At 44.8% G+C, this 26,817-nt stretch overlaps 1 protein-coding gene across 4 annotated transcripts in view; it reads left to right on the forward strand.

Annotated features, from left to right (window-relative positions):
• Positions 1 to 26,478, forward strand: part of LOC117220438 (very long chain fatty acid elongase AAEL008004) — a 91,382-nt gene extending 64,904 nt beyond the window's left edge. For 3 of the 4 annotated variants that reach the window (XM_033470395.2, XM_033470394.2, XM_033470396.2), the window contains 6 exons: positions 6,170 to 6,348; positions 12,765 to 12,955; positions 17,839 to 17,922; positions 19,877 to 19,933; positions 20,050 to 20,155; positions 21,968 to 26,478. In XM_033470395.2, the coding sequence (XP_033326286.1) occupies positions 6,291 to 6,348; positions 12,765 to 12,955; positions 17,839 to 17,922; positions 19,877 to 19,933; positions 20,050 to 20,155; positions 21,968 to 22,440 (969 nt within the window). In that variant the 5' untranslated portion in view covers positions 6,170 to 6,290 and the 3' untranslated portion in view covers positions 22,441 to 26,478. Of the gene's footprint in view, positions 1 to 6,169; positions 6,349 to 12,764; positions 12,956 to 15,057; positions 15,139 to 17,838; positions 17,923 to 19,876; positions 19,934 to 20,049; positions 20,156 to 21,967 lie in introns of all 4 variants that reach the window. The other variant, XM_033470398.2, reaches the window with a different exon arrangement.
• The last annotated feature ends 339 nt before the right edge of the window (positions 26,479 to 26,817 follow it).

Here is a 26,817-nt window from a genome sequence, read left to right on the forward strand (position 1 = left end):
GGTGGTGTCCCGGTAATCAAAACGTGCCTCGTGTCAGCAATTAAACGCGATAAGCGTACGCCGTGTGCGCTCTAGATTTTGCTTCGGAATTGTAGTCTCGCATCGCATTGTGCGGTTCGCCGGTTAGGCGAGACGCAGGATTTATTGGGGCAGTGCGCGCAAGGTGACGCCGAAACCGTGTCGCAAAAATCCGCTGACAGGCTCTGTTCTCTCTCTCTCTCTCTCTCTCTCTCTCTCTTTTACGCTCTCTCTTTCCCTCTTTCCCTCTTCCTCTCTTTTCCCTCTTTTTCCCTCTTTTTCTCTCTTTTTCTCTCTTTTCTCTCTTTTTTTCTTTCTCTCTCTCTTTCTTTTCTCTCTCTCACTCTCTTTCTCCCTCTCTCACGCTCTCTCTTTCCCTCTTTCTCCCTCTCTCACGCTCTCTCTTTCCCTCTTTCTCCCTCTCTCACGATCTCTCTTTCCCTCTTTTCCTCTCTTTTTCTCTCTTTTCCCTCTTTTTCCCACTTTTTCTCTCTTTTCCTCTCTTTTTCTCTTTCTCTCTCTCTCTTTCTTTCTTTTCTCTCTCTCTCTCTAACTCTCTCTCTGTCTTCGCGTATATATGTATGTGTACGTGGACCTTGCAACGAGCTTTCCACCGGTACAACACAGTGTCGATCAGCAACGATCTCGCTTTGCTAGATCGGCGACAAAGTGCTCTCCTCTTCTGATCGCTGAACCGTGAATCGACTTTTTTTCGGTTCAGTCGTCGGGACCCTTCTTTCCAGCGATATCTTCTCTTTTAACGCAACAGGTGATGCAAAAGGAGGCGGAACAATGTTCTCCGATCTTCGGCGAAACACAAACAAATATTTATTTATTTATTTATTCATTCATTCATTCATTCGTTTACTGAATATCACAACGTCACAAACGAACCGCAGATCGTACACATTTATAATAAAAATTCGTAAACGAGACACGAAACACTGACGCTGTCACAAAAATTGAATAATTTTGTTTATTTCGCTTATAATTTCGACTCAATCGTAAACGTGGTAAACATTCAATCGTAAACGAGGTAAAAATTCAATCGTAAACAAGGTAAAAAATTTAGTCATAAACAAGGTAAAAATTCAGTCATATATAAACAAGGGAGAAACCGAGATAAAAATATAACGAAATATAAATATATAATAATTTGAACAAACCAAATGGCGAAAATAGCGACGTCGTTCGATTTTTCGAATGTGTTTCAATTCTGCTGTTCCTTTTGCAGTCCTCTTTTTTCTTTTATCGTAATCCCATGAAATCCGCAGTCCAGCGATCAACGACACCTGAAAAACCGTAACGCGAATCGTTTCGAGTTACGTTCGCGTCGATAAGCTTCGATCGTTTCCAAATAGTTGTCCGGATTTTCGGGTCGCGATGCGTCGCGTCTCGTCGCGTGGTCGAACCACCGTGACGCATTAGCTCGCAAACGGCGACGGTGTGCTGGCCGCTGGTCGCGATTGTTGCCAGTGAATCGAAACATTTAGCCGGCGCGTATTGAGGTCAGTGGTTTGTTCATCCTATCGTTAATGACGATTCCAGCGTCGAGACACACAGCTTCGAGCGAGCAGGCGTGTGCAAGCGAGCGACCGACCGACCGACCGATTCCTCCTTGCGTAACGTACGTAATACGGAGACACAAACGACGACGACGACGACGTCGAAGATGAAGATGTCGAAGACGAAGACGTCGAAGATGAAGACGTCGAAGACGGAAACGGGGAAGTCGAAGACGAAAAACGAAGGAGTCGAAGACGAAAAAGACGGCGACGTCGAAGTCGAAGACGACGAAAACGGAGACATCGAATTCGAAGACGACAGCATCGAAGACGAAGAAGTCGAAGAGGAAGAAGTTAAAGAAGACGAAGAAGTCGAAGAGGAAGAAGTTAAAGAAGACGAAGAAGTCGAAGAGGAAGAAGTTAAAGAAGACGAAGAAGTCGAAGAGGAAGAAGTTAAAGAAGACGAAGAAGTCGAAGAAGACGCAGAAGGCGAAGAGGAAGAAGTCCAAGAAGACAAAGAGGTCGAAGAGGAAGAAGTCCAAGAAGACGAAGAAGTCGAAGACAAAGCAGTCGAAGAGGTCGAAGTCAAAGCAGTCGAAGAGAAAGAAGTCCAAGAAGACAAAGAAGTCGAAGAGGAAGAAGTTAATGAGGAAGAAATCCAAGAAGACCAAGAAGTCGGAGAAGACAAAGAAGTCAAAGAGTAAGAAGTCCAAGAAGACGAAGCAGTCGAAGAAATCGAAGACAAAGCAGTCGAAGAGGTCGAAGACAAAGCAGTCGAAGAGGAAGAAGTCGAAGCAGACGACGCGACGTCGGTCGAGTCGGGCCGGGCCAGCCCGAGAACTGGCCCATCATAATGTATACAGTTTTCGCAACATATTCGAGCAGGTATTTCGCTTGCTCGGCGCGTTTTCGACTTTTCGTTTTGCAACGCGAACGAGACGCGATCGCGATCCATCGGGGACCAACGGATCGACCCTGGCCCCCGTTTCTCTCTCTCTCTCTCTCTCACTCTTTCTCGTGGATTACTATAGCTCGATGGTCCCACTTGGCACGAAAATCGCTACCCTATACGATCTCTCTAACCCTAGGCACGCGCTGCAACTTTCGTAGAATATTTCTGCCAGCGTGCGCTTGTTGTGCAAAGGCCTGATAGGCATCGTCGCCCGAATATCGTAAAAAGATGAAGTCAGAGCAATCTGAAGAAAATGTTATCGCGTTTCGAAACGATGTAGAATGAAAATGGGAGGGTAACGGATAAAATTATAATTAGCACGATGAATAATTTATTATTATAAATTGTGATGTAAATTATGATATATTATATATTATAAATAATGATATATTATACATTAGAAATTATGGTATATTATATATTAGAAATTATGATATATCGTATATTATAAATTATGATACATTACGATATATTATATACCATATAATTATGATATATTGTAAGCACTTTTTACGCGCGCGACGAGTATGCTCGTCGTGACACGAAATATTGGCATTTCTTCGCGACGAGTATGCTCGTCGAGAACGGCTAACTGATTGAACAGGTGTCCGGGAACGTTTCTAATCGAACAACGCGTCGCTCTGACGTGTGCCAAAAAAAAAATACAGAAAAAAATTAAATCGTTCCAATACGAATAAAGTTATCGCGCGTTTCCAAGGCGTCGCTGATCGCGCGTGTTCTCCAGCGGGAAATGTTCTCCGGTATTCGCGGTCATCCCTGCCCGCGATCAAGGGACGAAGGATCAAGGGACGATAGAGTAGGTCAGCTGGCGATCTCGCTGCGGGTTCGCGGACGAATCGGTGGCCGACTGGTGGCCGGTGATTAATGGACGGCACCCGTTCGAGTCCGTTCGCCGGCGGCTGGCCTTGGCGGGAATTCTCTCGGCGTGGCGGCCGAGAGTTGTATCGAAAGCGAAATTCAACGGGTTACCAAACCGCCCGATCGTCCAGCTGGCCACCGCGGGTGGACACCCACACGTCGCTGCCATAAACGCGCGCGCGCGAGCGCGCACGGGCGCCTCAAGGACGCCGTAATTAATCGACGCGAGCACCTACGGCATCGAAATGAACAATTAGCAGGAGACAGGCGGCGTTCTCCTCTTCCGCGACCTCCGCGTCCGACGCCAGCAAATGGCTTCGTGGAAACAATGACGACGCCATCTTGTCCCGGTGTACATACGGTAATGTCTCTCCAATTGACGCTCGGATTGTCCACGGAAAATGGACAATTTTGGAGAACGTATCGTGAACCTGGTCCCTTTAATCCTAATCATTTCTTTAAATGATTCGAGTCGATTAGACCAGTTTGGAAAATGTTATTGCGTACAAAAAGGGTTAAATTTTTGCCAGGGGGTTGGTACTCTCGGATAGAGCCGTCGATGTGCAAAATAAAAACGGTCCTCGTCGATCGAGGATAACCGCGTCGGCTTGAAAACAATTCGTTGGACGTTCGTAAATTCTTCGAATATCTTCATCGTATGAAATCTCGTCCGGCTATTTTTCTCAGAAACGCTCTAGTTAACGTGCTCTTGGAAAAGTCCGCTTCTCGAAAGACGCAGTCGTCGGCGTTGTGTATCGCGGCGCGCGAACGGTCGTTCAATAAATCGTAGCACGTTTCTTTTCCCTTTTTTATTTTGTTCTTTTATCATCCTGTTCGCCGCGCCTAACAGCGGGTCATTTACAAGTAAAATGGAATTACTCCTCCTACATTAGACGGTCAATTATTTTCAAGGAAAGAATCGTTTACGATGTCCCTTTTAATGGCGTGCCGCGTACGTGCCACGGACGATGATGCGCTCACCCAGCCCCGTCAAATTTATAACAAGAGAGCGTGCGTCTTCGATCGCATAATTTATATCCCGTCGTCCGGCCAATGGAAATCGCTCGGGGTAAATCAATTAGTCGACGATGATGATGATGTATTTATCGGTTTTCTTGTGGGTTTTGCTGCGAGTGGTCCAGCTCTCCTTGCACGTCGCGTACCGTGCAAGAAAATCGAATGGAATGGAATTGATGAAGTAGAGCAATCGGATAAAATTAGGAGATAAAGTAGAACAAAGTAGATCAAATGAAACGTACAAATAAAATAGAGTAAAATAGAATAGAATAAAATGGAATAAAATAGAATAAATAGGATAAATAGGATAAAATAGAATAAAAATAGAATAAAAATAGAATAAATAGAATAAATAGGATAAAATAGAATAAATGGAATAAATAGGATAAAATAGAATAAAATAGTATAGAATAAAATAGAATAAAATAGAATAGAATAGAATAAAATAGAGTAAAATAGAATAAATATTAGAATAGAATAAATATTAGAATAGAATAATAGAATAATATATAATAGAATAAAAATAAAATAAAATAGAATAAATAGAATAAAATTTCCAGCTTCCTGCGACCAATAGTTCGGACAGTCTCAGCAGCATGAAAGAACCGTGAAGCTCCAATTACCCAGAGAGATGACCCGCAGGAAATAGATAAAAAAAAGAGAGGATAAATTGGTATCGTTGGTGGTATCGTCGCCGAAAATCAGCTCGATCGATCGCCGAAAGGACAAAAGGGGCGCGATCCTCGTCCGGGATCGCCGGTGAAATTGGTTCGAGCGGCATTGTTAATGGCGGAGGCGTGTAACGGTACAAGGTCATGGCCGGATTCATGGTCGGAATTGCGCGATAGTCGAATCGCGATCCGTAACAAAGAATTCGATGCGTCTCTCTCTCCCTCTCTCCCTCTCCCTCCCTCTCTCTTTCCATCTCTGCGGTTTCGCAAGAATTTCGGCGCGGCCTGATCCCGAGGACGACCCGCTTCTAATTCAATGCCGGCGTCGAAAATCGCGACAGAAAATCGACGGCGTTTATGTAACCGAGTTAAGTAACGGACGCCCTCGTTCGCGCAACGAGAGACCGCCTCGAATTGGTTCATCCGCGGAATTCTGGAAGATTGGAGGAGCCTCGACGATCGCCGTTTTCGCGTTCTTGAAGGGAGACTGTCTGATGGTAGCCTGAAGGTAGCCCGAAGGTAGCCTGAAGGTAGCCTGAAGGTAGCCTGAAGGTAGCCTAAAGGTATCCTAAAGGTATCCTAAAGGTAGCCTGAAGGTAGCCTAAAGGTAACATAAAATGAAATAAAATAGAACAGAATAAAATACAATAAAATAGAATAGAATAAAATGAAATAAAATAGAACAGAATAAAATGAAATAAAATAGAATAGAATAAAATACAATAAAATAGAATAGACTAAAATACAATGAAACAGAATAGAATAAAATACAGTAAACGTAAAACTCGACCATAAGTTAATAACTTCTCCAACGAGTTCGCAATCAAGCCCATTATTAACCAATTAATACCATCGATAATATCGCGACAGTAATTAGCGAGGCACCAGGCTAGAGCCTGGCTTTTTGCGCAGAAACGCATCGCCGACAGTCGCTGCATTGCAAATGCGTTAACGACGGTAGACAATGTAAACGAAAACTGATAAGAGAAAACTAATAATAGCCAACTTGTTCCTCGGACGACGGCTATCGTACGACAACTATCGGCGATGGTTCTGCCGTGCAAAGTACAAGTGTTCCTGTTTACCGTGGATCCGAGAATAACAGGTTCCGCGTTTCATTGTTGCAGAATCTCGGGAAACCGGTGGCGAACAAGGAGGGGACAGCACACCGTAGCGGCGCAAGGATCTCGGGACACACGGTCTCCCCAGTGGGTTCACCGATAGGAAGAAGGACTTGAGCCAGCGACAATGTCGATCGTGATGCAGTACGTGGACCGGCTCCACGAGATACTCGACAAGAATGCAGGTGAGCTGGCCGCGCTCGGAGAGCTGACCCCATTAGAGGAGGCGGGATCCTGCGACTTCCTTGCGACTTCCTTCGGCGGCGGTCGACTACGGCTGGTCGAAGAGAACCCCCTATAACCGGCTCCCGTGAACGGGGCACCCAAAGCCGACTAGCAACCTCAGGGACGATCGCCGGCCGACTAGGCGCGCGAGTTCATTACGAAACCAGAGGAAAGTCCCTCTATCCTTTCGCCGGTTTCTCGCCTCGTTTTGCGCCGCGCGACCGCCAGAGAGAACGATCTACGATCGCGACATTTTCGGGGTCTGGTGTCTACTGAGAGAGAGAGAGAGAGAGAGAGAGAGAGAGAGAGTTTTTACTCGAGAGAGAAGACTTTTTTACTCGGCGAGATTCGTAGAGCATCGAAGCGAAGACTCCTTTTTTTCTGCATACATTGGGGAGAATTTTTAGAGCTAGTAATAGCTGTACTATTTTTTATTCAACTTTGTATCTCTTACACTTCGTTGAATCTCAATATTTAATGTTCAATATTTTTATATTTTTTATTTTATGAGATTTTATAATATTATTATAATGTTTGATGTTTTTTAATATTTAATTTATGCTATAAGTTTGGAGTTTTCGCTGGTGTGTATCAGATTAATCAAATGGTTCATTATTTGTGCATACGTGTTTTGTTTCATCCTAATACTAAAATTGTACTTGTGATGAATTACTGTTTCAGTTAATGGACTTGACAGAGTATATATGTATTTGTGAAATATAAATATAAAATTATTCACTTATTCATGTATATGTATAGCTTTGTTCTCGGAATATATGCTATATACTTGTCAGTTCGTTAATCAAAATAATAATTTAGCTCAAATGCAATTTAGTATGAGGAATAAAATAAGATAACGATTGTGAACCATCTGTGTTAGGGCAAAAGTTTCACGTTCTTCGCAATGGTTTCTTCGTATCGATTGCCTTGCATATTAATTGGATTAAATTGTTGCAAATGAATTGGATTAAACTGTTGCAAATGAATTGGATTAAACTGTTGCAAATGAATTGGATTAAATTCTTGCATATTACTTGAATTCAATTGTAGCATATTAAATTAATTCAATTGTTGCAAGTGAATTGGATTCAATTGTTGCAAATGAATTGGATTAAATCGTTGCAAATGAATTGGATCGAATCGTTGCTAATTAATGTTGCAAGTCGCAATTCGCCGATACAATGGTGATCGCCATAAGCTTGTAAACGCGGAAGCACGATCTTCGACGACACTCGCATCGCCGTTCGAGGGCGAAAAGCGTGTCCGCGCGCAATCGCCAAGACCTCCGTCGCGACGATGACTTTGTGTTTAATCGCGATCTCGGTATATCAGCGAAGAAAAGTTGGAATTTTCCTTGGGATCCGTTGTTGACGATCGTGAAAACGAAGTGACCCGATGTGTGCTCGCGCGTGTGACGTAAATCGACGAGAAAATCATTCACTGTTAATTTCCGTCGCTAATCGCCGTCTCGCAAGAATGAAACGAAAAAAACCGCAGGCTTCTTGTCCTCGTCGTGTTTACATAAAAAGAGGGAAAAAAAGGCGGGAAGAAAGAGACACTGTTAACAATCGTCCCCGTGACAACTAGGGATAAAGATCATAAAGTTGCAATTAATCTTCAGTCAAGGCTCGACTGAATTAATTAGCGACGCGATCAATCGACGGTATTATCCAATGGTTCTTTTTTTTCGAGCTGAGACGCGACGCAGGAAGCTACACTTTTTCCGCGCTTGATCCTTTAAGGATGATAAATGAAATGGCAAATAGTACGACAACCGTGTCACGCGTCCCCGTGATTCATTGCCGCAACTTGTCCGGAGTGTGCCAACAGCTTCGTTAAACAATCTGCATCTAATGAAAGCCTAATGGAATCTACTAGATTTTGTTAAAAATAGCGATTTCGCTCGGTACGATGCGCGGACTCGACGAACCTGTTCGAAAAATTACATTGGATTTCGTAATCTGGAGAAGTTTATAAAGTTATAAGTATAACTTACATAACGAAAATGTGAACATATTACAGATAAATTATAAAATTAAATTGCATACTATATTGCATGCTGTTTGAAAAATAACAGTGTATCAAACTGTTGGAAAAATAATATTAGATTCGACTATCTGGAGAATGATATCAGATTTTTGACAACCTGAAAAATAATGTCGGATTTGACAATCTAAAAAATAGGCGAAAATGCAACCAGCGACTTTGTTTTCGACGGATCCCTCGATAAATTAATTCTCCAAAGTTTGACGAAACGCACGGACCTCGCAAAATTTTTTCCAGAGATGCCGTTTCCACGGAAATAAAGATCGATTCTTCCTCTTCAATCTAAAAAAAAAGAAACCCGGCTGCGATTTTTTTTCGCGAAGTTACCTCACTTCGAAATAACCCATTGCACTTCCGGCACGAAATCGGAACTCGCGTTAACAGGCTTACTTCGAAGTGCTGTAACTTCGCGAAAAAAAATCGCAGCCGAGTTCCGTTTCTTTCAAATTAAAGAGAAAGAATCGAGCTTCGCTCCTCCGCAAACGGCGACTCCGGGAAAAATTTTGTATTTGTGCAATTTTCGTCGAGCTTGGGGATTTTAAATACGACGATCATGGCCTTGCGTTCAGAGAGTTGCAGCGGCGAGGGTGCCGCAAACTTCAAATCGAGGAGCACTGTCTTAAAGTAGAAGTTTCGAGCTTTCATTTAAAAAAAGAGTCGTCGCTCTACGACGATTTCCCGCGGAGTTATCGCCGGTCGAAGTTGATCGATCCGTATACGTCCGCGAGTTAGTCGCGTGCAAGAGCGACTCCGCTGTTTCCGAACAGTTCTAAACAGATCGGAAAGTTCCATACGGCGCCGGCTGTGCTCGCAGCGGGTAGAATGCGATTCGATTTCGAAGAAATGCACGCGATTCGAGGCGAAATAAAACCGGCACGGGTTACCCGCGTCCGGCGAAAGTCCGCGGCGCCGAGGTTGCGAAAGAATTCGAGGATCAAATTCTCGAGTTAATTATCGGCGTGTACCGCTCGGAATCCGATACGCCCATGAAATATCCCCCAAGAGAGGAACTAGACCTGTGATTTCTTCGATTTTGATAGACCGCGAGGGGGCAGACACGCCGTGATTTCTCTGGAGAAGGGATTTGCGCAACGCCGTGTCGTTGCCGCAATCGCAGATTTCTACGCGAAATCGTGTTGTCGCGATTCCTCCGGCGAACCTTTCATTAAACGGCCGACAAAAAGAGGACGAGCCGCGGTGATTGATCGGTAAAGATCGACGGAGATCGACGGCGGAATAAGAATAACTTATTCAAGAGTAATAATCGTCGCGGGACGCGACGGGGATCGGTCTCGCCTTCGTTAACATAGTCATTACGCCGTGGCAACAATTCCTATGCAATTAGGCGACGGAAAAAACGGTGCAACAAAAACCGCCGATGTATGCAGAATCGCATGAGAATGCGATTTCGCGCGAAAATTGCGCGACAGTGTGCTTGAAATGCTCGCGACGCGTTGTTTATAGATTGTTACATAAGGTCAGGGATCGATCGATCGATCGATTGGATTCTGATGTCCGAGAACGTCGGACATCCTTCGAAGTCTGACCGGAAACGTCTGTGCAAGAGACAGACGCAAAAAGTCGCAAAAAGTCAGGCCGCGGACGCGATGCATTTGCGGTGAAGAACGGAAAACAACGAGAACGTCAGAATTTAACAGTGGATTTAATAATAAAAATTGCGGATCTTTGGGCGAAATGAAAATGATTTAAGTCTCTCGATCGTGGGAAATATAAATTACAGATGAGAGCATCTTTTCTCTGTTGACGATCGTAATTTGTTGAAATCGATGCGACGACGTCCTTAAATTCTTCCAATGTCTTCTCAGTTTTGCGTTAAAACCGATTCGTTTATCTCGTAAATGCGATGAAAAATCGACGTTCGAAGGTGTGGAACTGCGAGAATAATTCAAATCTTGAGAGGATCCTTCGCGCGTGGCGAAGGAAGGAACGAACGAACGACGGAAAGAAAAAGGTAATTAATGCGGAGAAGATCGAATGATCCGAAGATGCGTAGACAGCTGAAGAAGTTGAATCTGAAGCTGACAGCTAACAAAGAGCTGCTGACGAACGAGAAAATTAAAGTGAACGGCAAACTTCGGCTAATAGCTGCCGCTGGAAATACTCGATGACCGAGCGAAGTAAAAAGTTGGAAAAGTCAACGAAATATGGTTTTCCTCGAACAACGATTAACATCGGGTTTACGAAACGTTTTAACACGTTCTATCCTGTTCAATTAGGAACACTGCGATGGAAAAGATTTGCGGGGAATTTATTCAGTGATGTTTTTACATTCGACGTACATGTAATGATAGCATAAATTCCAGTGGGAAGCAAAATGGAAACAAATTTATCCCACAGATTCCTTAGGAATGTATCTTCAATTTCAATCAAGAAGTGTTAATCTTATTATTTTATTTGTATATTTGTATAATTCTATTATAAATTAATAATAGATATATTTTTATAATATAATATATTTATATATATCTACATTTATAATTAGTAATAAAATTATATCAGCTCGAAGCTGACTTTATATACGTTTTAATATATTTTATATACTTTTAGAACACGCTTTAATACATATCGCAAAAGAATATAAAATACATTGAAACAGTCGGTATAGTCAGTACACAGAGTTAATATAATTTTATTAGCAATCATATCATTAACAGCATATATAATTAAAGCCGGTGTTAATCGGAGGCACGATTATCTCGAACGATCGCGGGACGCCGGAGATTTCGATGAGCGCACAAGCGAAGCTCTACGGCAGGGTGGTCGTAGCAGGAATCGCGTTGCAGTTAGGCGAACGTCACTGGTTGTGCCGGCCGGGCACGTTGCATCTGCGTTGAATAATTCAATGGCCGCGATCGGACAGGGTTTCGTGGAAGATCCAAGAAGAGGATCGAACTTCGTCAACGTTCTCGAAGATTTCCTTTTTACATTTTAATGTTGAAGCGTGTCGCGAACGATTATTATTGATCGGGAGCAGTTCGTTCCTTTTAAAAAGCTTTACACGGAGGAAAATATTATTTCTTTTCGTTTTAGATGGGAACCCCTCTTTTTAGGAACCCTTTGACGAAGAAAAATATTTTCTTTTGATAATAAGAACCCCTCTTTTTAAGAATTCTTACGCGGAGAATAATATTATCTTTCTCTTTTTGAAAAGAAGAGCCCCTACACGGAGATAAATATATTTTTTTTTATAACTTCTCCTTTTTAAGAATCTCGCAGGGTAGACCTGGAGGAAGAATAAAAAACTGACGCTCGTCAAAATCCAGAAGAGGCGAATATAGAGAGAATGATCTAAGAGAGTGACCTCAAGGTCGCGACGAAGGAACGTATCGTAGCTTGGGTCGTTCCTTCCGGCGATTGGTATCTTCGAAAAGCCCTGAAGAGCCGGGGCCGCGGCGAGGTCCAAGGGCGCCGGATCGTTGAACCCGTAAATGGAAATGATCCTCTCTCGCAAAAGTCGACGAACCCGGGAAACCAGTGGAAGAAAACCGATCCGTGGCGTGTCTGGAATCGTCCGTGACGCGTGTGGCGGAACGATGGGCGTCGATCCGGAATCGATTCGACCTCGATCCGATCCGCGGCGAGACGATTACGCTTCCCGAAGACCCTGAAAACGGCGGATGAAAGCGCAGCCAAGGTCGCCCGTGGACCAGGCAGAGACGATTTAATGAAACGGACTACCCGGCAACTGGTTTTTCAATGCGGTGACGCGATAGTTGATTGAACCTCCGAAGGCCGGGAAGGGCGAGGAAGGCTTCCCCGCGCGTAAAGTCTCAAGGTCGAGGTTGTTACACTTTTACCGGCCAGGTGTGCCGCGCCGTATCCCGTGTCATCTCGAGTCCCTCGACCCACAACTTCCTCCACGGTACTTCTCCTCGACCGGCGAACCACGTGGACACCTGCCGCCATTTTCGTTTTGTTCGACAAAGTGCTTCTTCAGGATGGATCTTCCGACGACCTTCGAGGACCCTTTCGGGCGTCGTTGCACGATTCTTTCGGCCCCTTGGACCTCGAAGACAGTTGGAAGAGAATTTTCAGACATAATTGGAAGATAATTAAAAGACAATTTAGAATGTACAGTAAATACTGCCGAATTAATTAATCAATTTTTCCTGTGCGGGAAGCGATGAAATCCTGCAGTCTTTTAACGCGCAAGATCTTCTATTCTTTTCTTTTCTTCATGTTTTAAATAAGAGTTAGAGTCGCGTCGATTTCGAGGTCATTGGCCGACACGTGGGAGATTGTTCTCTCTTAGTATAATTATTGAATTTTTTGTCAATTACCGGTTGACCGATTAGAACCGACGTTTCAGATCAAAGGACGACGAACTGGTTCATGATGCGCTCCCCGTTCCCGACGCTGTTCATCTGCCTGAGCTACGTGTACTTCGTGAAGGTGATCGGCCCGAAGCTGATGGAGAACAGGAAGCCGTTTCAGCTGAAGAACACGTTGATAGCCTACAATATGTTCCAGATGATATTCTCGGCGTGGCTGTTCTACGAGGTACTCTCCCGTCTCTCTCTCGCTCTCTCTCTCTTTTTTTCTCTTTTTCTCAATCTTTCTTTCTTTATTTCTCTATCACTCCCTCTCTCTATTTTTCTCAATCTCTCTCTCTCTCTTTATCTTTTCTTCACTCTTTCTTTTTCTCATTTTTCCTTTTTTTCTCACTCTCTCTCTCTCTCTCTTTTTCTCTCTTTTTCTCTCTTTTTCTCTCTTTTTCTCCTTTTTCTCTCTTTTTCTCTCTTTTTCACTTTTTTCTTTTTTTCTCATTCTTTCTCTCTCTTTTTCTCTTTTTTCTTTTCTTTCTCACTCTTTCATTCTCTCTCTCTCTGCGTCTATCTTTCTGTTTCTCTCTCGCTCTCTCTCTACCTCTCTGTCAACAGCCACCCACCGTTCCATCCACTCCGCCCACGCGCACGTGCACCATATCTCCATCGAACCTGAATCATCCGGTCGGCCTCGCCGATGACAAAATTCCATCAGTGTTTGCATGCGTAACTCTGCGTGAACCTCTGCGTGAAACGCTGCGTGCACGACCGTCGAAGCAGGCGGGGCGGGTGTCCTCACGCGTGCCCGACGATTCCTGCGAACCTGTCGGAACGTCCGGTCGAGTTCGAAACCGTATGCAAGGTGCAAGGTGTGCAGTCCTATGACGTCGGCCGGATAGTATCCGCGATATAGGCGAGCGCGACGCCTTTTCTTTTCCGCGTGACCGCCTCGCCGATCCAGGCGGAGGCCGGCTCTGCTTCCACTTGCCGCCGGGAACTGGGAACTGGTCGACGCTTGGCGAATTGCTATCCGATCGGTCCGCCAAAGCTGTTCTCGAGCTCTTACGATCGATCCTCGTGCCGCTTTTCACGCGGTTCTTGTTTATTAACGCTAAACCTACCGAGCAGCAACGGCGACCGGTGAGACGAAATGCGCTCGGTAAGAGTGAAATGACAGAATTCATTTGGATCTAGTGAAGCTTTAATTGTAAAACCTGCTTCGATAATGTAATTTATTCGATCGTTTCCCACGAGGAAGTCTCTTAATCCTTCCGTAGGCACTGGGAACCACGCTTCCCACCCGCTTTTCGTTGCACATATGGTCACCAAGCTCAAATAGTTCCACCGTTGAAATGTACTCTGCCATCTTGAAATTTATATTGTGCCTATGAAAGGAGTTCGTGGCATCGTACAATTAAAAACCGGTCATTTTCATCGTGGTAGGTTTAGTGTTGAAGTCGATGCGAATGTTACTTGGCAGAATTAATTGGTGGAACGGGTCTCTTTGACGTTTCTAAAGCTCTTGTTCACTAGAAAATGCTCCAAGCTCCGAGACAAATTCGTAATTCTTAGCTGCAAGCTCTGTGAACAAAATAGAATAGAGTCTGTTCGTTCATGAATACGTCAACGAATTTCTTGGTCAAACGAATGTTTAGATTCCATCTTCTTGACGTTACCAAAGCTCTCGTTTATTAGAAAATGAATCAAGCTGTCCGAGCAAATTTAAAACTGTCGAGCAAATATCCAGCGAACAGACCAGAATAGACTCCGATCGTTGCCGAGTACGCCAGCAGAATGGCTATAGTTATCCATGCTCTTCCAATGAAAACAAACGCTCCTCTCGACGAACCGACTTTCTCAGATTTCCCAAACGCGTTCGCGAATTGTCCTTCTCGACGCCTCTCTCGGCCTGTCGTAAAATCAAAAAACCGATCCTAGCTTCTGACGAGGCGGAAAAACATGCCCGTATGAGATATCTGAAAGTCCGGAATGTTTGTGTAACGTTTTCTGTTCGACGCGCGAAATCGACTGTACGAAAGGAGCCGTGCGTTGCATCAGAATTATGAATAAACGATCGGCGCGCGAACGAGAGCGGGGGTCCAGCCGCGGCTCTCGGTGCCTTTAGCGGCCAAGAACGTGGCAATGTTTATAAAACGGCGAAAGTTAAGGAGAGCGAGAGCCCCGTGTGGGTGCACGCGGGAGTAACAGTTGACGCGACGCGAAGCAATCTGCGCCGAGCATGCAACCGGTTTCGGGCTCGTTCGGGCCGCGGCGGCGGCGGCACCTCGATAGATTGTAAGAGCGTGATAAAAGCTTAATTTTCCTACCAACAAACAGTGCCTGATGGGCGGATGGTGGGGCGAGTATAGTTTCCGTTGCCAGCCGGTGGACTATAGCGACAGCCCGACAGCGATCAGGGTAAGTCCCCGTGTTTTTTCTGCCGCGATCTCTTCCGCAGGTGGACGACGGCCAGATCGATTCGCCCCCAACGTCGACGAGACGTCAACGTGTTCCGGACGAATCGCCGGAATCCGATTTCTCTCCCATCGAGCATCCGTGCACCGGTGTCTGCACGCCTGTCGTTCACAAGTCGCCGATTGCTCGCATTGACAAGCGTCGAGGATCTCCGAGAGCACGAATGATCGTCGACTTCTCGCGATTAGGCCGCGGATCTTTGTACATCGAAGATAGAAGAACCGGATAGATATTTTGTCTCTTCTTGTTAACCCTTTGCGCCACGATTTCTGCGTTGATCCAAGCGCTTCTCTTTGTCGTTAACACGTTCAGCGCAGACGATTAGTTAATTAAATATATATAATATTATAATATATATATATATATATATATATATATATATATATATTATAATATTATATATGTCAAATATATATATATATATATATATATATATAACATAATATAATATAATATAATATCTTATTGGATGACAGTAGAACGCTATATATATATATATATATATATATATATATATATATATTATAATATTATATATGTCAAATATATATATATATATATATATATAACATAATATAATATAATATCTTATTGGATGACAGTAGAACGCTTTCGCATCCGAAACATCCCAGTGAAATTCTCAGTTTGTTCGATTACATTGCAATGGAAATGAATGTTCAAGATCGGTGAAAAATTAGCGTCGCCCATATATGTATTAGCGTCGCGGTAACGAATCGTAAAATAATCGTAAAATTGAAACGATCCAGCGAGATCAGCCTTTTCTTAAGCGCTTCTCCCGAGTCCTCGAGCGACTTCTGAACGACGGCGCGCGACCGTGTGCGGACCTCTGTAAAAAAAAAAAAAGATAAAATTGCATTAGATGGGATTCCTCGACGACAGACGCGGTGTCGCGTCTGTCGGAGAGCCCCGTGAACGGGCTGCGTGTACCAAAAATTCGGCCGACGAGAACAGTATGTTTCCAGCTTGTACGTGGACGCGTAGAATTTGTGAGGAACAACAGCACGCTGTTATAACGCGGTTTGTTTGATGCTTTTGTAGACGGCCGACCCGAGGGAAGGATTACGGAGCCTGTCAAGGAGGAGTAAAACGTGCTAAAACGCTTTCACGCTTTCACACTGTTTTTTAATCGTCGATTGCATCTATCCCCGACGACGGAGCCGGCCGAGCCGATTCGAAGTAGGGTCGGTCCCGCCTTGAATCGCGAGGACGAGGACGAAGACGACGACGACGACGACGACGATGACGAACGAGCCTCGCAAATTCCCATTCGGCGGACAGCCTCTTTCTTGCGCTGACGATTCATTTATCAAGGATCCCGCGTTTGGCAACGCGAACGAGCGAGCGAGCGAGCGAGCCCGTCGCTCTCCTCTCCGCGAAAACACGGTTTTCGCAACGGCCGTGTGCAACGCTTTGTTAACACTTCGCCGCGATCGCGAATTAAACGCTTGTGCGTGGTACGGTCGTGAGCGGAATTAAAACCGCGCGCTCTTCGCGAAGGTACAATTGCGAAAGTACGAGCATATTAACGCGTGTTATCTGCCGGCGATGGTTTCGTCATTTTTGCGAATCTACGATTTATCGTTGAGAACTTTTTAATCGATTGCGTAAACGGCAACGAAGACTTGGATCGTGTGCCAACAGGTCAGCCTGGCGACGTGGATCATTATTCTTCTTGGGATTATAATTTGGGATGAGGGTGTGTCGAGGGTTCATTGTAATAGTCATTAATAAAAAGTCATAGACATGAGTCAAGACATAAAAGTCATTTTCGTCTACAATTTGTCCAGCGATTCGCATAAAGTTTTCGTAACGCAGCGATCCGAGTTCTCCGTTTCACCGAGACCACCAAAAAACGTCGTCGAATCGTGAAAAGAAACGCTAGAAAATCGGCCGGCTCCGTCAATAGTCGCTTCTGTCTCTCGTTTCTGCTGCAGCAACAGCCGATCTATGACTCCGCTTCTGCTCCAATGTGTCTTATCTGTGCGTGAAGGTTGGACAAAGATTCAACAGGTCCCAGAGGACCGAAGATATATATTGCTTCATCTTCGAAAAATTCGAAAAATTCGAAATTAATCCTTCTGACAGATTAATTGGCCTATTTTCAGTCGATCGTGCTCTCGAGGAACCGAACAGTGAGTAAGCAAGAGAAGAACGCACACAGCTGACGAGGATGCGTTCGTGTTCGACCTTCATTTTTCAACTGCGACCAAGAACATGCTGCACCGGCGATGGTCGCAGCCCGGCTTTTTATTCCCTCTACTCTCGGCGTTCCCTCTTTCTACTTTCTTCTCTGTTTCTCTGTTTCTCTGTTTCTCTGTTTCTCTGTTTCTCTGTTTCACTATTTAACTATTTAACTATTTTACTGTTTCACTACTTTACTGTTTCACTACTTTACTGTTTTATTACTTTATTGTTTCATTATTTTACTGTTTCACTCTTTCACTCTTTCACTCTTTCCCTCTCTCATTCTTTCACTGTTTAACTATTTAACTATTTAACTATGTAACTATTTTACTATTTCACTACTCCACTATTGCACTGTTTCTCTAATCGTGTCTTTCTACGCTATCCTCTGTCTCAATTATTTATTCCTTTTTGGCCTCTGGGCGGTTGTGGTTGCAGATAGGAATGTCCGGATGGCTGACTGGCGAGTATTCCCTAAGGTGTCAACCTGTAGACTACAGCGATCGCCCCGATGTACTAAGGGTGGGTGACACATTCCCCATTAACACCTGCGAACACACACTAAACTCAGCATGTCCAAGTCGGTGCTTATCCAGATCCTTCAGAATGATCTCAGCCAAGAAAGAATCAATACCAACCTGATTCGAAACAAACAGCTCCAACGACCTCGTTAAAGTCTGTAAGCTCTGTAGTATATAGATCGTCTAAACTTTCATTTTCCCGGTGACAAATCAATTCAACTTGGCTGAATTTATTCCGAGGCAGCTATAGGAGCCAGTTTTAGCAAGAACAAAGGCTCGGGGGCCACTCGCGGAGCTAGCCACGCCTACAAAGGCCTCGTGGTGGGTGTAACTGCGAGCGAAAGCGGCGCGTAGCGAGCACGCTGTTGGTCTCGCTCGCATTTCCTCCCACTGTTTCGATGCCCAGGCTCCGCCCAGTGGCCCTCGAGGCCCGATCGTTGCCTCTGCTCCCACTTGGGCGTGCCAGCATTAAATCAGACAATCGCCGCACATTCTCTCAACCAAGGTATCGGGTCAAATGTGGTCGAAGAACTGTACAGAGTGTTTTGTAACGTTGGTGACGACGATTTAAGTGGTCGGGGACAATACGATTTCGTCCCGAGATTATGTTCTATTGAAAATATTCGGTTGTAATATTCGTCTCTGCACACTTCGTACAGTTCGTTCGGCATCTTTAACCACCGTTCTTACGAGACGAACGTTGTTATTTAACAAAGCGTACAGACTGACCTTTGTGGGGATTTGTTTTGTAATCGGTGTGCATTCCGGGCGTAAACTGAGCCGAAGTTTATTGGTATGCGAGGTGTACTTTTGTAATTCGGCTGCCGTTCTATCTGTGTCTCTATTATCTTTGTATTTTTGATCGGGGCAATGTTCATTGGATCTTCTTAGCCCTGTATCCGCCAAGTCTCCACGAGAGTAGCGTTTGGAGACGACAGTAGCTATAACTCGGGCAAGCTAACACGCTCGGAGATATAGTCGCTTTTGCGCAATTAACAAAACTGTTGAAACGTGTACACGTCGCGTAAACGACGGCGAGACAGGAAAAGAAAAACCGATTAGTGGACGACGATTATAATTTGGGAACAGACGCGAACCACACGACGAACACACTACTACTACTACTCCGTTTACAATTCACACACATAGACCGCCGGTGGTCACTTACACGCTGCAGTTCGTGCACTTTCGTATTGATAAAGCCAATCGAGAAATTATCCGCCGACGGTTGCCTTCTACGATCTACGAAATCGAAACGAAACTTCGGAGCGTCAGCGTTTTTATTTATAAATACAATATACCAGTTTCGAATCTCTTTGATTTATCTGTAATTAAATATTGTAAATGCTTCCTAATCGACGCTGAGATTGTAAACAAAAATGGACAATTTGAGAAGAGGAGATACGATTGTTCAAGCCTTGCGGCACGTTTTTATAGTTGTTCACAGTCTGTAGCTATAAAGATAATTGTATCAGCTCTTCCCAAATCGTCAATTTCTGTGCGCAGTTTGAGCGCGAATTAGGGGAAATTATTGTACAACAAATTCTCCCTTGTCGACGCTCAGATCGTACACAAGCTTTGCGACACGTTTTTATAGTTGTTCACAGTCTGTAGCTATAAAAATAATTGTATTTCCTCTTATCAAATCGTCAATTTCTGTGCGCAGTTTGAGCGCGAATTAGGGGAAATTATTGTACAATAAATTCTCCCTTATCGACGCTCAGATCGTACACAAGCTTTGCGACACGTTTTTATAGTTGTTCACAGTCTGTATAAAGATAATTGTGTCAGCTCTTCCCAAATCGCCAATTTTTCTGTGCAATTTGTGCGCAAATTAGGGAGAATTTTACTGTACGTTGAATACTGAAAGAAATGGCTGGGGCTCCGAAGCTTCGGCTCGGTGATCCTAATCGTTGCGGTCAAGAACGATCTAATCGATGTTTTGCAAAACACAGATGGTGCACGCTTCTTGGTGGTATTACTTCTCGAAATTCACGGAGTTCATGGACACGGTGAGTAGAGAATCCGGGAGCCTTGTGTTCCGAGCGAGGCCGGTGTATCGTGTCTCGATCTTTTCGCCGGCAGAGAGTTTATCTAATGATCTCGCATTGTTCGCTCGCCTTTGTAGATCTTCTTCGTGCTGAGGAAGAAGAATGACCACGTGTCGACGCTGCACGTGATCCACCACGGTTGCATGCCGATGTCGGTGTGGTTCGGCGTTAAGTTCACACCAGGTACGTGGAAGCTACGACGACGCCGGTCGCTTCTCTTTTCGAGCTAACAAAAATAATACGGTTCGGGCCGAGTAAATCTTGTTTCGTGGAATTTCTTCCTCCGGGAGTTGCTATTTCGATGTATACAAGAAGGACAAAGCGAGAGCGTAAGTTTTAGTGACGCCGTCGGACAAGCTCTGTCCAGCTGTCGTTCTACGATAAGTAAGAGGGAGGAGGAGGAGGTGTGCGGTGGATCTTAAAATTAAGCTTGTAATGCATTCGTGTAAATTTGCTGCAGGTGTTCCATCTCAGTCCTAATATTCTAGTAGCCTGTCCGAGTCGTCGGCTGTTGATACCAGGTCCAGATGTGGTCTCAGATTGAAAAATACGTTCAGAAGAAATGAATAATTGAAGAGTATGTAGGGAAGAAATAAATTGAAAACTATGCAGGGAAGAAATATATATATATATATAAATTGGAAGGTATTGTAAAGAAGGAATAAATTGAGAAGAGTATGTAAAGAAGAAAGAAATTGGAAAGTATTGTAAAGAAGGAATAAATTGAAAAGTATTGTAAAGAAGAAATAAATTGAAAAGAGTATGTTAAGAAGAAAGAAATTGGAAAGTATTGTAAAGAAGGAATAAATTGAAAAGTATTGTAAAGAAGAAATAAATTGAAAAGAGTATGTTAAGAAGAAAGAAATTGAAAAGAGTATGTAAAGAAGAAAGAAATTGGAAAGTATTGTAAAGAAGGAATAAATTGAAGAATATGTAAAGAAGAAAGAAATTGAAGGATACGTTAAGATATGAAGTAGGTTGAAGAATATATTGAGAACGGATACATTGAAAGATCTGTCAAAAAGAATGAAACTTGAAGAATCTATAAAAATGAACTATGTTAAAAGAACTGTGTGAAAAAGAAGTTGACGCATGCGAGCCTATGGCAGCCAAGAAATGAAGAGGTGGTAGAAGATCGAACTTCGCGAGAAGACGAAGAAGCTCTCGAAGCCCGGAAAGCTTCTCCAATGGAACAGCCGACCAAAAACGGACGACAGACCGTGATTTCGTACCAGTTCGTTCAATTCTTCGCGACACTCTTGCCGATGCCCGATCGACGGTGTCCGCGGAGAGTCTAGTTTCGCAACTTTCCGCCGGAATTCGTGTCATTCGGTCGTTTTATCCTAGCAAACTGTCGGGCACGCGGTTTCGGGGCGGTCAGTGCCTAATTCGTGACGGGTTACCCCCCGGGCTGTAACAGGATCCCGGAGCGGGTGTCATTAAAACGGTTTCAGGCGGGAGGGAGGGAACGTGTCCCGGTAGAGAGAAAAAAATCGATGAATAGAGGTTTAACCGCCTGCAAGTTTTGCAACACCGTGCAAATAACGCACGCGAATATCGCGGCTGCAACTTTCTTCAACGTGAAACCTCGCGTACTTTTTTATCGAGAACCGCTCGCGCGGTCTCTCTCGTTAGGCGCGTTTCCTGAGCATGTCCTTGAAGCGTTGCACCGGGACCACGCTCGATGCCGGTCCTGCCGCGAACTCGGTTGGAAATAACGTTCGAAAGGTTACGCGGTTTTCCCTCGTTAACGTCTCGTTTCCATGTTCGTCGTTCTACGTGACGCCGGTCCTCCTCGGTTCTTCGAGGACTACTTCTGCCAGTCGATACCGTTTCCTATTTCTCTTCGGCGGAGGTATAAGTATATAAAAGGCATCGCACGTGAATAAAAGATCTCGACGTCGAAAGCCGATCGTTTGCTGGAACGGGGTGCGCGAAGCGACTTTTCGGGGAAGACACGGAACGATGGTTGAACGAGATCCGTTGTTGTTTCAGGCGGTCACTCGACGTTCTTCGGTCTGCTGAACACGTTCGTGCACATCGTGATGTACACGTACTACCTGTTGGCGGCGATGGGGCCGACGGTGCAGCCGTACCTCTGGTGGAAGAAGTACCTGACGGTGTTCCAGATGACGCAGTTCGTCGCGGTGATGATCCACGCGTTCCAGCTGCTGTTCATCGACTGCAACTACCCGAAGGCGTTCGTCTGGCTGATCGGGCTGCACGCGACCATGTTCTTCTTCCTGTTCAACGAGTTCTACCAGCAGAGCTACCAGCAGAAGAAGAAGCGGTCGATGATGATGATGAACGGCGCGGCCGCGAAGGAGCGCCGGGAGAGCAACAGCGTGATGGCGAACGGTTCCACGAGCACGTCCGGTAGAAGGGACCCGGCCGACTACTACGTGAAGGGCGACAGCCTGGCGGCCTCCGAGCTGAACCTGCGAAAATCGTACACGACGGCCGAGTGACCGGGTCGCTCGGCCACGTCGTCGGACCGTCGTCATCGAATCATCTCGCCCCCCTATCCATCGATCCTCCGTGTCGCCGAATCCGGGCTGCTTCGCTCTTTCATGCTCCCGATCCTCGTCTGGCCACCGAGAAACGGACGTCGCCGCGTTAGAAGGTAGAAGGGCAACGAAAAACCGATAGACCGCGCAGGGACACACACACGCGCGCGCGCATACATACATACACACAGAGAACACGAATGTCGCGTCGGGAAGAGTACAAAATTGCTCCGCGAGTCCACAGAAGGAGAGACAGACAGATAGATAGGTAAATAGATAAGCTAGGAATAGGTAGATAGTTAGCTAGGTAGACAGATAGCGAGAAAGAGAGCGCAGCGCGCACCCTCAATGTCACTGTCAACCAACGACCCGCGGCGCTCTGCCGCTCTTTGCTCGCCCCGCGACCCGCCATGTCAAACGCCGAACCATCGGGTTACGTTCACGAGTTACCTGTGGAAAGCTAAAGGATTACCGCCGATGATCCGCGGAATCCGCGGAGGAGGAGAACCCGTCTCGCGCCGACCGCGGTCGAACCATCGGTTTCGGCCGGTGTCGCCTCCTACTCCTCCTCCACGGTCTATCGTCGCTTTCCCATTAGAACGAATCATTGTCTAGCGGCATATATATTTTTACAGTTTATATAATTTTGAAACGCGGCCGGGAGCCGCGTTTTTGCCCGCCACATCGGCTTCCTCGGCGGCGGCCGCCGACGCCGCCGCTCATAGATTATATAAAAACAAGGAATTATATAAGAGCGTTAACGGCGGAGTCTCGGATCGGGGTTACGCAACAATGCCGCGGTCCGTTATCTCGTTGCGCAATTCGGGAAGATCTCCTTTTTTTCGTGGATCTAGGACCGGCCCGATCGATCGTTGATCCCCGGCCGCCAGGAAATTCGTTCGCCCGAGACCACGACGACCTTAATATCCGGCCCTCCGCGGCTCGACGAACTAGCCGCGAGTTCCCGCGAGCCGGCGCTTTCCTCCGCGGATTACGTAAAGCTCGCGCGAGCGCGCGCGGAAACCGGACCTCGGATCGGCGCGTTCGGCACCGCGCGAGGTTTCGTCGACCTCGGGAGCCCTGGAATTCCGCGTCGAACGACCATCGTCGAGGCACGATCGCCGAGCTTCGGCGAGGTTCCGCGGACTCCAGGCGCCGGTCCGACCTTGTTCCGCGCTCGCGACTCGTCCTCAGGAGCGATTGTCAGGCAGCGTGACGGACGGCAGAACGGATTCCGATGGTTAGAGAGGTGCTCGAAACATTGTACATAATTTAACGTCGCCCTGTTTCCGCGTCCTCGACCAAAGCCGCTCGCTAACGGATCATCTCTTAACCGAGGTTCAAGAAGTCGTGAGATTTTCAGGATATACGTAGGACTCTGGAAAGTCTCTGTTATATTTTCGTGAAAAGAAACCTGTTCAGTTTTCCGCCTGCGATATTGTGTAAAAATCGGTTGTGTAAAGGCCAGGGGAAAGATGAAACGGTGAATCGCGAAGGTAGAGCCTTCCAGCTTTGTAAACGAGTTCGGATCGATTGCTGTGCAACTTGTTTTTGGTTTGAGGAAATTGTAGCAGCCGAAAATTCTGGAGTCACTAGTAGAGGGGCGTGTATTGCGCGATTTTTCTTTCGCTGCGCGAATCCTTTCCAAGCGGTTGAAATTAAACCCCGGGAAAGAACCCGTTGTGTTTAGCTGTTCTTTCAAGGATTAATTTGTACGCTTTGGAGCGCGTTCGAGCGGCCAAGTAAATTGTGTAATACGTGCCCGTACAAGTCCTGAGAGTTCCACCGTTTTCTGATTCTCCGGAACGACGATTTCTCCTTGTCAGGCGGAACCGGAAACAGGAGAGACAGCGAGAGTGAGAGAAGTAAAACGAGGGAGGGGGAAACATTTGGAGTTCAATTTGATGGGAAGGTTGTACAAAGTAATGCAGTTTTTTTTACTAATCGGTAATAAGAACGACCTAACGATCTAATGAATAATGTATAGATAAACGTAGATGTAGAATGATGCACCAAATTGCGACGTTTATACGCTTCGACTTACCGTTCGAGGACGACAGAAACGGATCTGTGCCGGCAATCGGCGGTTCAACCATTTTTTATAGCGCGATACTCCTTTTTTCCTAGACGAAATATTTTCGAGAACTCCAACATCAGTTTATTCGACACACTGTCTGTGTTAGAGATGCCATAATCGTGCAGGGTTTGCTATCGAAACTATTTATAGATGACAAATTACTTAAATACGGTCGAGACAACGTACAAGTACCTTCGAAAGTATATTTAGTAAATATTCGTAAATGAAGAGATTAAAAAATCTACCTGATTTTCGCTGATTGCACAACGTCTAAAATTTACAATAAACCGTGTACTTGTTGATAGCCTCGTGCAGACGATATTCTGTACAAAGCGTCGGATATTTCGTTCGGTAAATGGTGCAGCCCGTTTTCAAGCTCCTCGCTGATTGGCACTTAGCCGACCGTAATTGTACGAATCGCACAAACCTGAGGAAACGTGTTACGTCTTCGAGAACCGAGTGTTCGATTCTTGTAATGTGCCTTGCGAGTAACCCGATGTGCCTTAACATCTGGATATCGTGACGATGCGATCTCGAGGACCTCACAATTTTCCACGATACTAGACGACCGTCTTGGGTCGTCTTAGCGTAGGCTTCAAGGTCACTAACGTCTTCGCGATCTAGGCAATAAGATTCGACCTCGAGAAGCATCGTCCGATACTCCGGATCGTCGAAGATCTATTCGACCGGGATTTTTGGAGTTCGCAGGATACCGAGATCCCGGCTCACACAACAGTGCTAAATCGTCGAGAGTGTTCAGAACCATGGTTGTTTGTTGTTGTTGTTGTTGATGATGATGATGATGATGATGATGATGATGATGAAATCATTTGTTAGACTTTAGGGAAACGTCCGCGAGCATTTCTATTTTTCTTCAGCAGCGAAGTTCGGAAAGACGATCGCGCTCTCTGTTCATTCTATTTTTGTAGACGGAACGCTCGTTACCCGGAGAGATCTGTGATGTAGATCATTCGCGCGAAGAATCATCGTCGTTTTTTGTGTCCAAAATTAGCATGCTAGGTCTAATTTAATGATTGGACTGCGGATTTTATGAATTCATGAAGGAAATGATTAAATCATACTTGGGATAGCAGGGAAATTCAAAGTCTTTCAGAATATAGATCACTATCAACTTATCAACATTTTTGCTACGAGAAGCATTTTAAAAGGCTTTGTACTAACTGGGGTTACCATTTAGAAATGGAGGAAAAATATCTGAAGAAAGTTTAATCATTTTCTTTTATAGAATAATCTCAAAAGAAGTTGGTACATTATTGAATGTAACATGTTTATCTTTGTTAAATCTTGAATTAGGTATATTTAACATTTAGAGAACTATTAAGAGTGATCGTTGAGACAATTTCTTCTTGTCTCCTTGGTGCAATTTCATTCTGCATGAAGATCCGCGGTCTAGTAATGATACTTGCTCACGTGTTCTCGTAGAGATCGCCTAAGAAAAAAAACAGACACGAACCAATCATTGTTAACGTCTATCTATATATATATACATGCATATATATGTTGAATTGTTCGGGGTACGATCATGGTCATTGTGGATCATTCCTCCGCTCCTTTCCTGCCCTCTAAATCCTCGAAGAAAACTATGTACCACGGGAATAGAAATCGTACGATCAATTTTTTTGATTTAATGTGACGACACGATCGACGCGCACAAAACGTCCACTTGGTGTTTCGTTCGCTTTGCACGTTTCGTACACCTTGTACATAGGTAGGTTTAGTTTTGTACTATCGTAAGGAGAGTAAACTAGTGATGAGGACCCGAGGTAACCAATCATTTTGCCACGTTTCGCGGCGGAGTTAGGTGAATGGAAATTGGAGAGAGTGTCGTGCGCATAATGATAATTTATATACGAATCAACATCTAGATATTATTATGAATAAAGAGTTGTTAAGAAAAATCATTTTCCACCGGTGAAGAGTATAATTTACTCTGAATTGTTTTCTTTAGTTGCCAATTAAGCAGTTCAACAAATATATTCTAAGAACACACATATGTCCAGGAAAAATTGTTGCATCTGTTTACATGCTAAGATATTATTGATTGTTTCTAATATAAATCTGCCAATTTAAAGATTACGAAAATATTCTAACGATAGAGAAATATTCAGAGGAGATTTTCCTATATCTACATCATGCAACAGAAGTTTATTTATTATTACAAATACAAAGTACAATGTCTGGAAAGAATTAGTTGCTGTTTGAGCGTTAGCGACTATAGCGCCTCTTGTGGCGAATTTTAG

This window comes from Megalopta genalis, chromosome 5 (genome assembly GCF_051020955.1).
Source record: "Megalopta genalis isolate 19385.01 chromosome 5, iyMegGena1_principal, whole genome shotgun sequence".
NCBI classification, from domain to species: domain Eukaryota; kingdom Metazoa; phylum Arthropoda; class Insecta; order Hymenoptera; family Halictidae; genus Megalopta; species Megalopta genalis.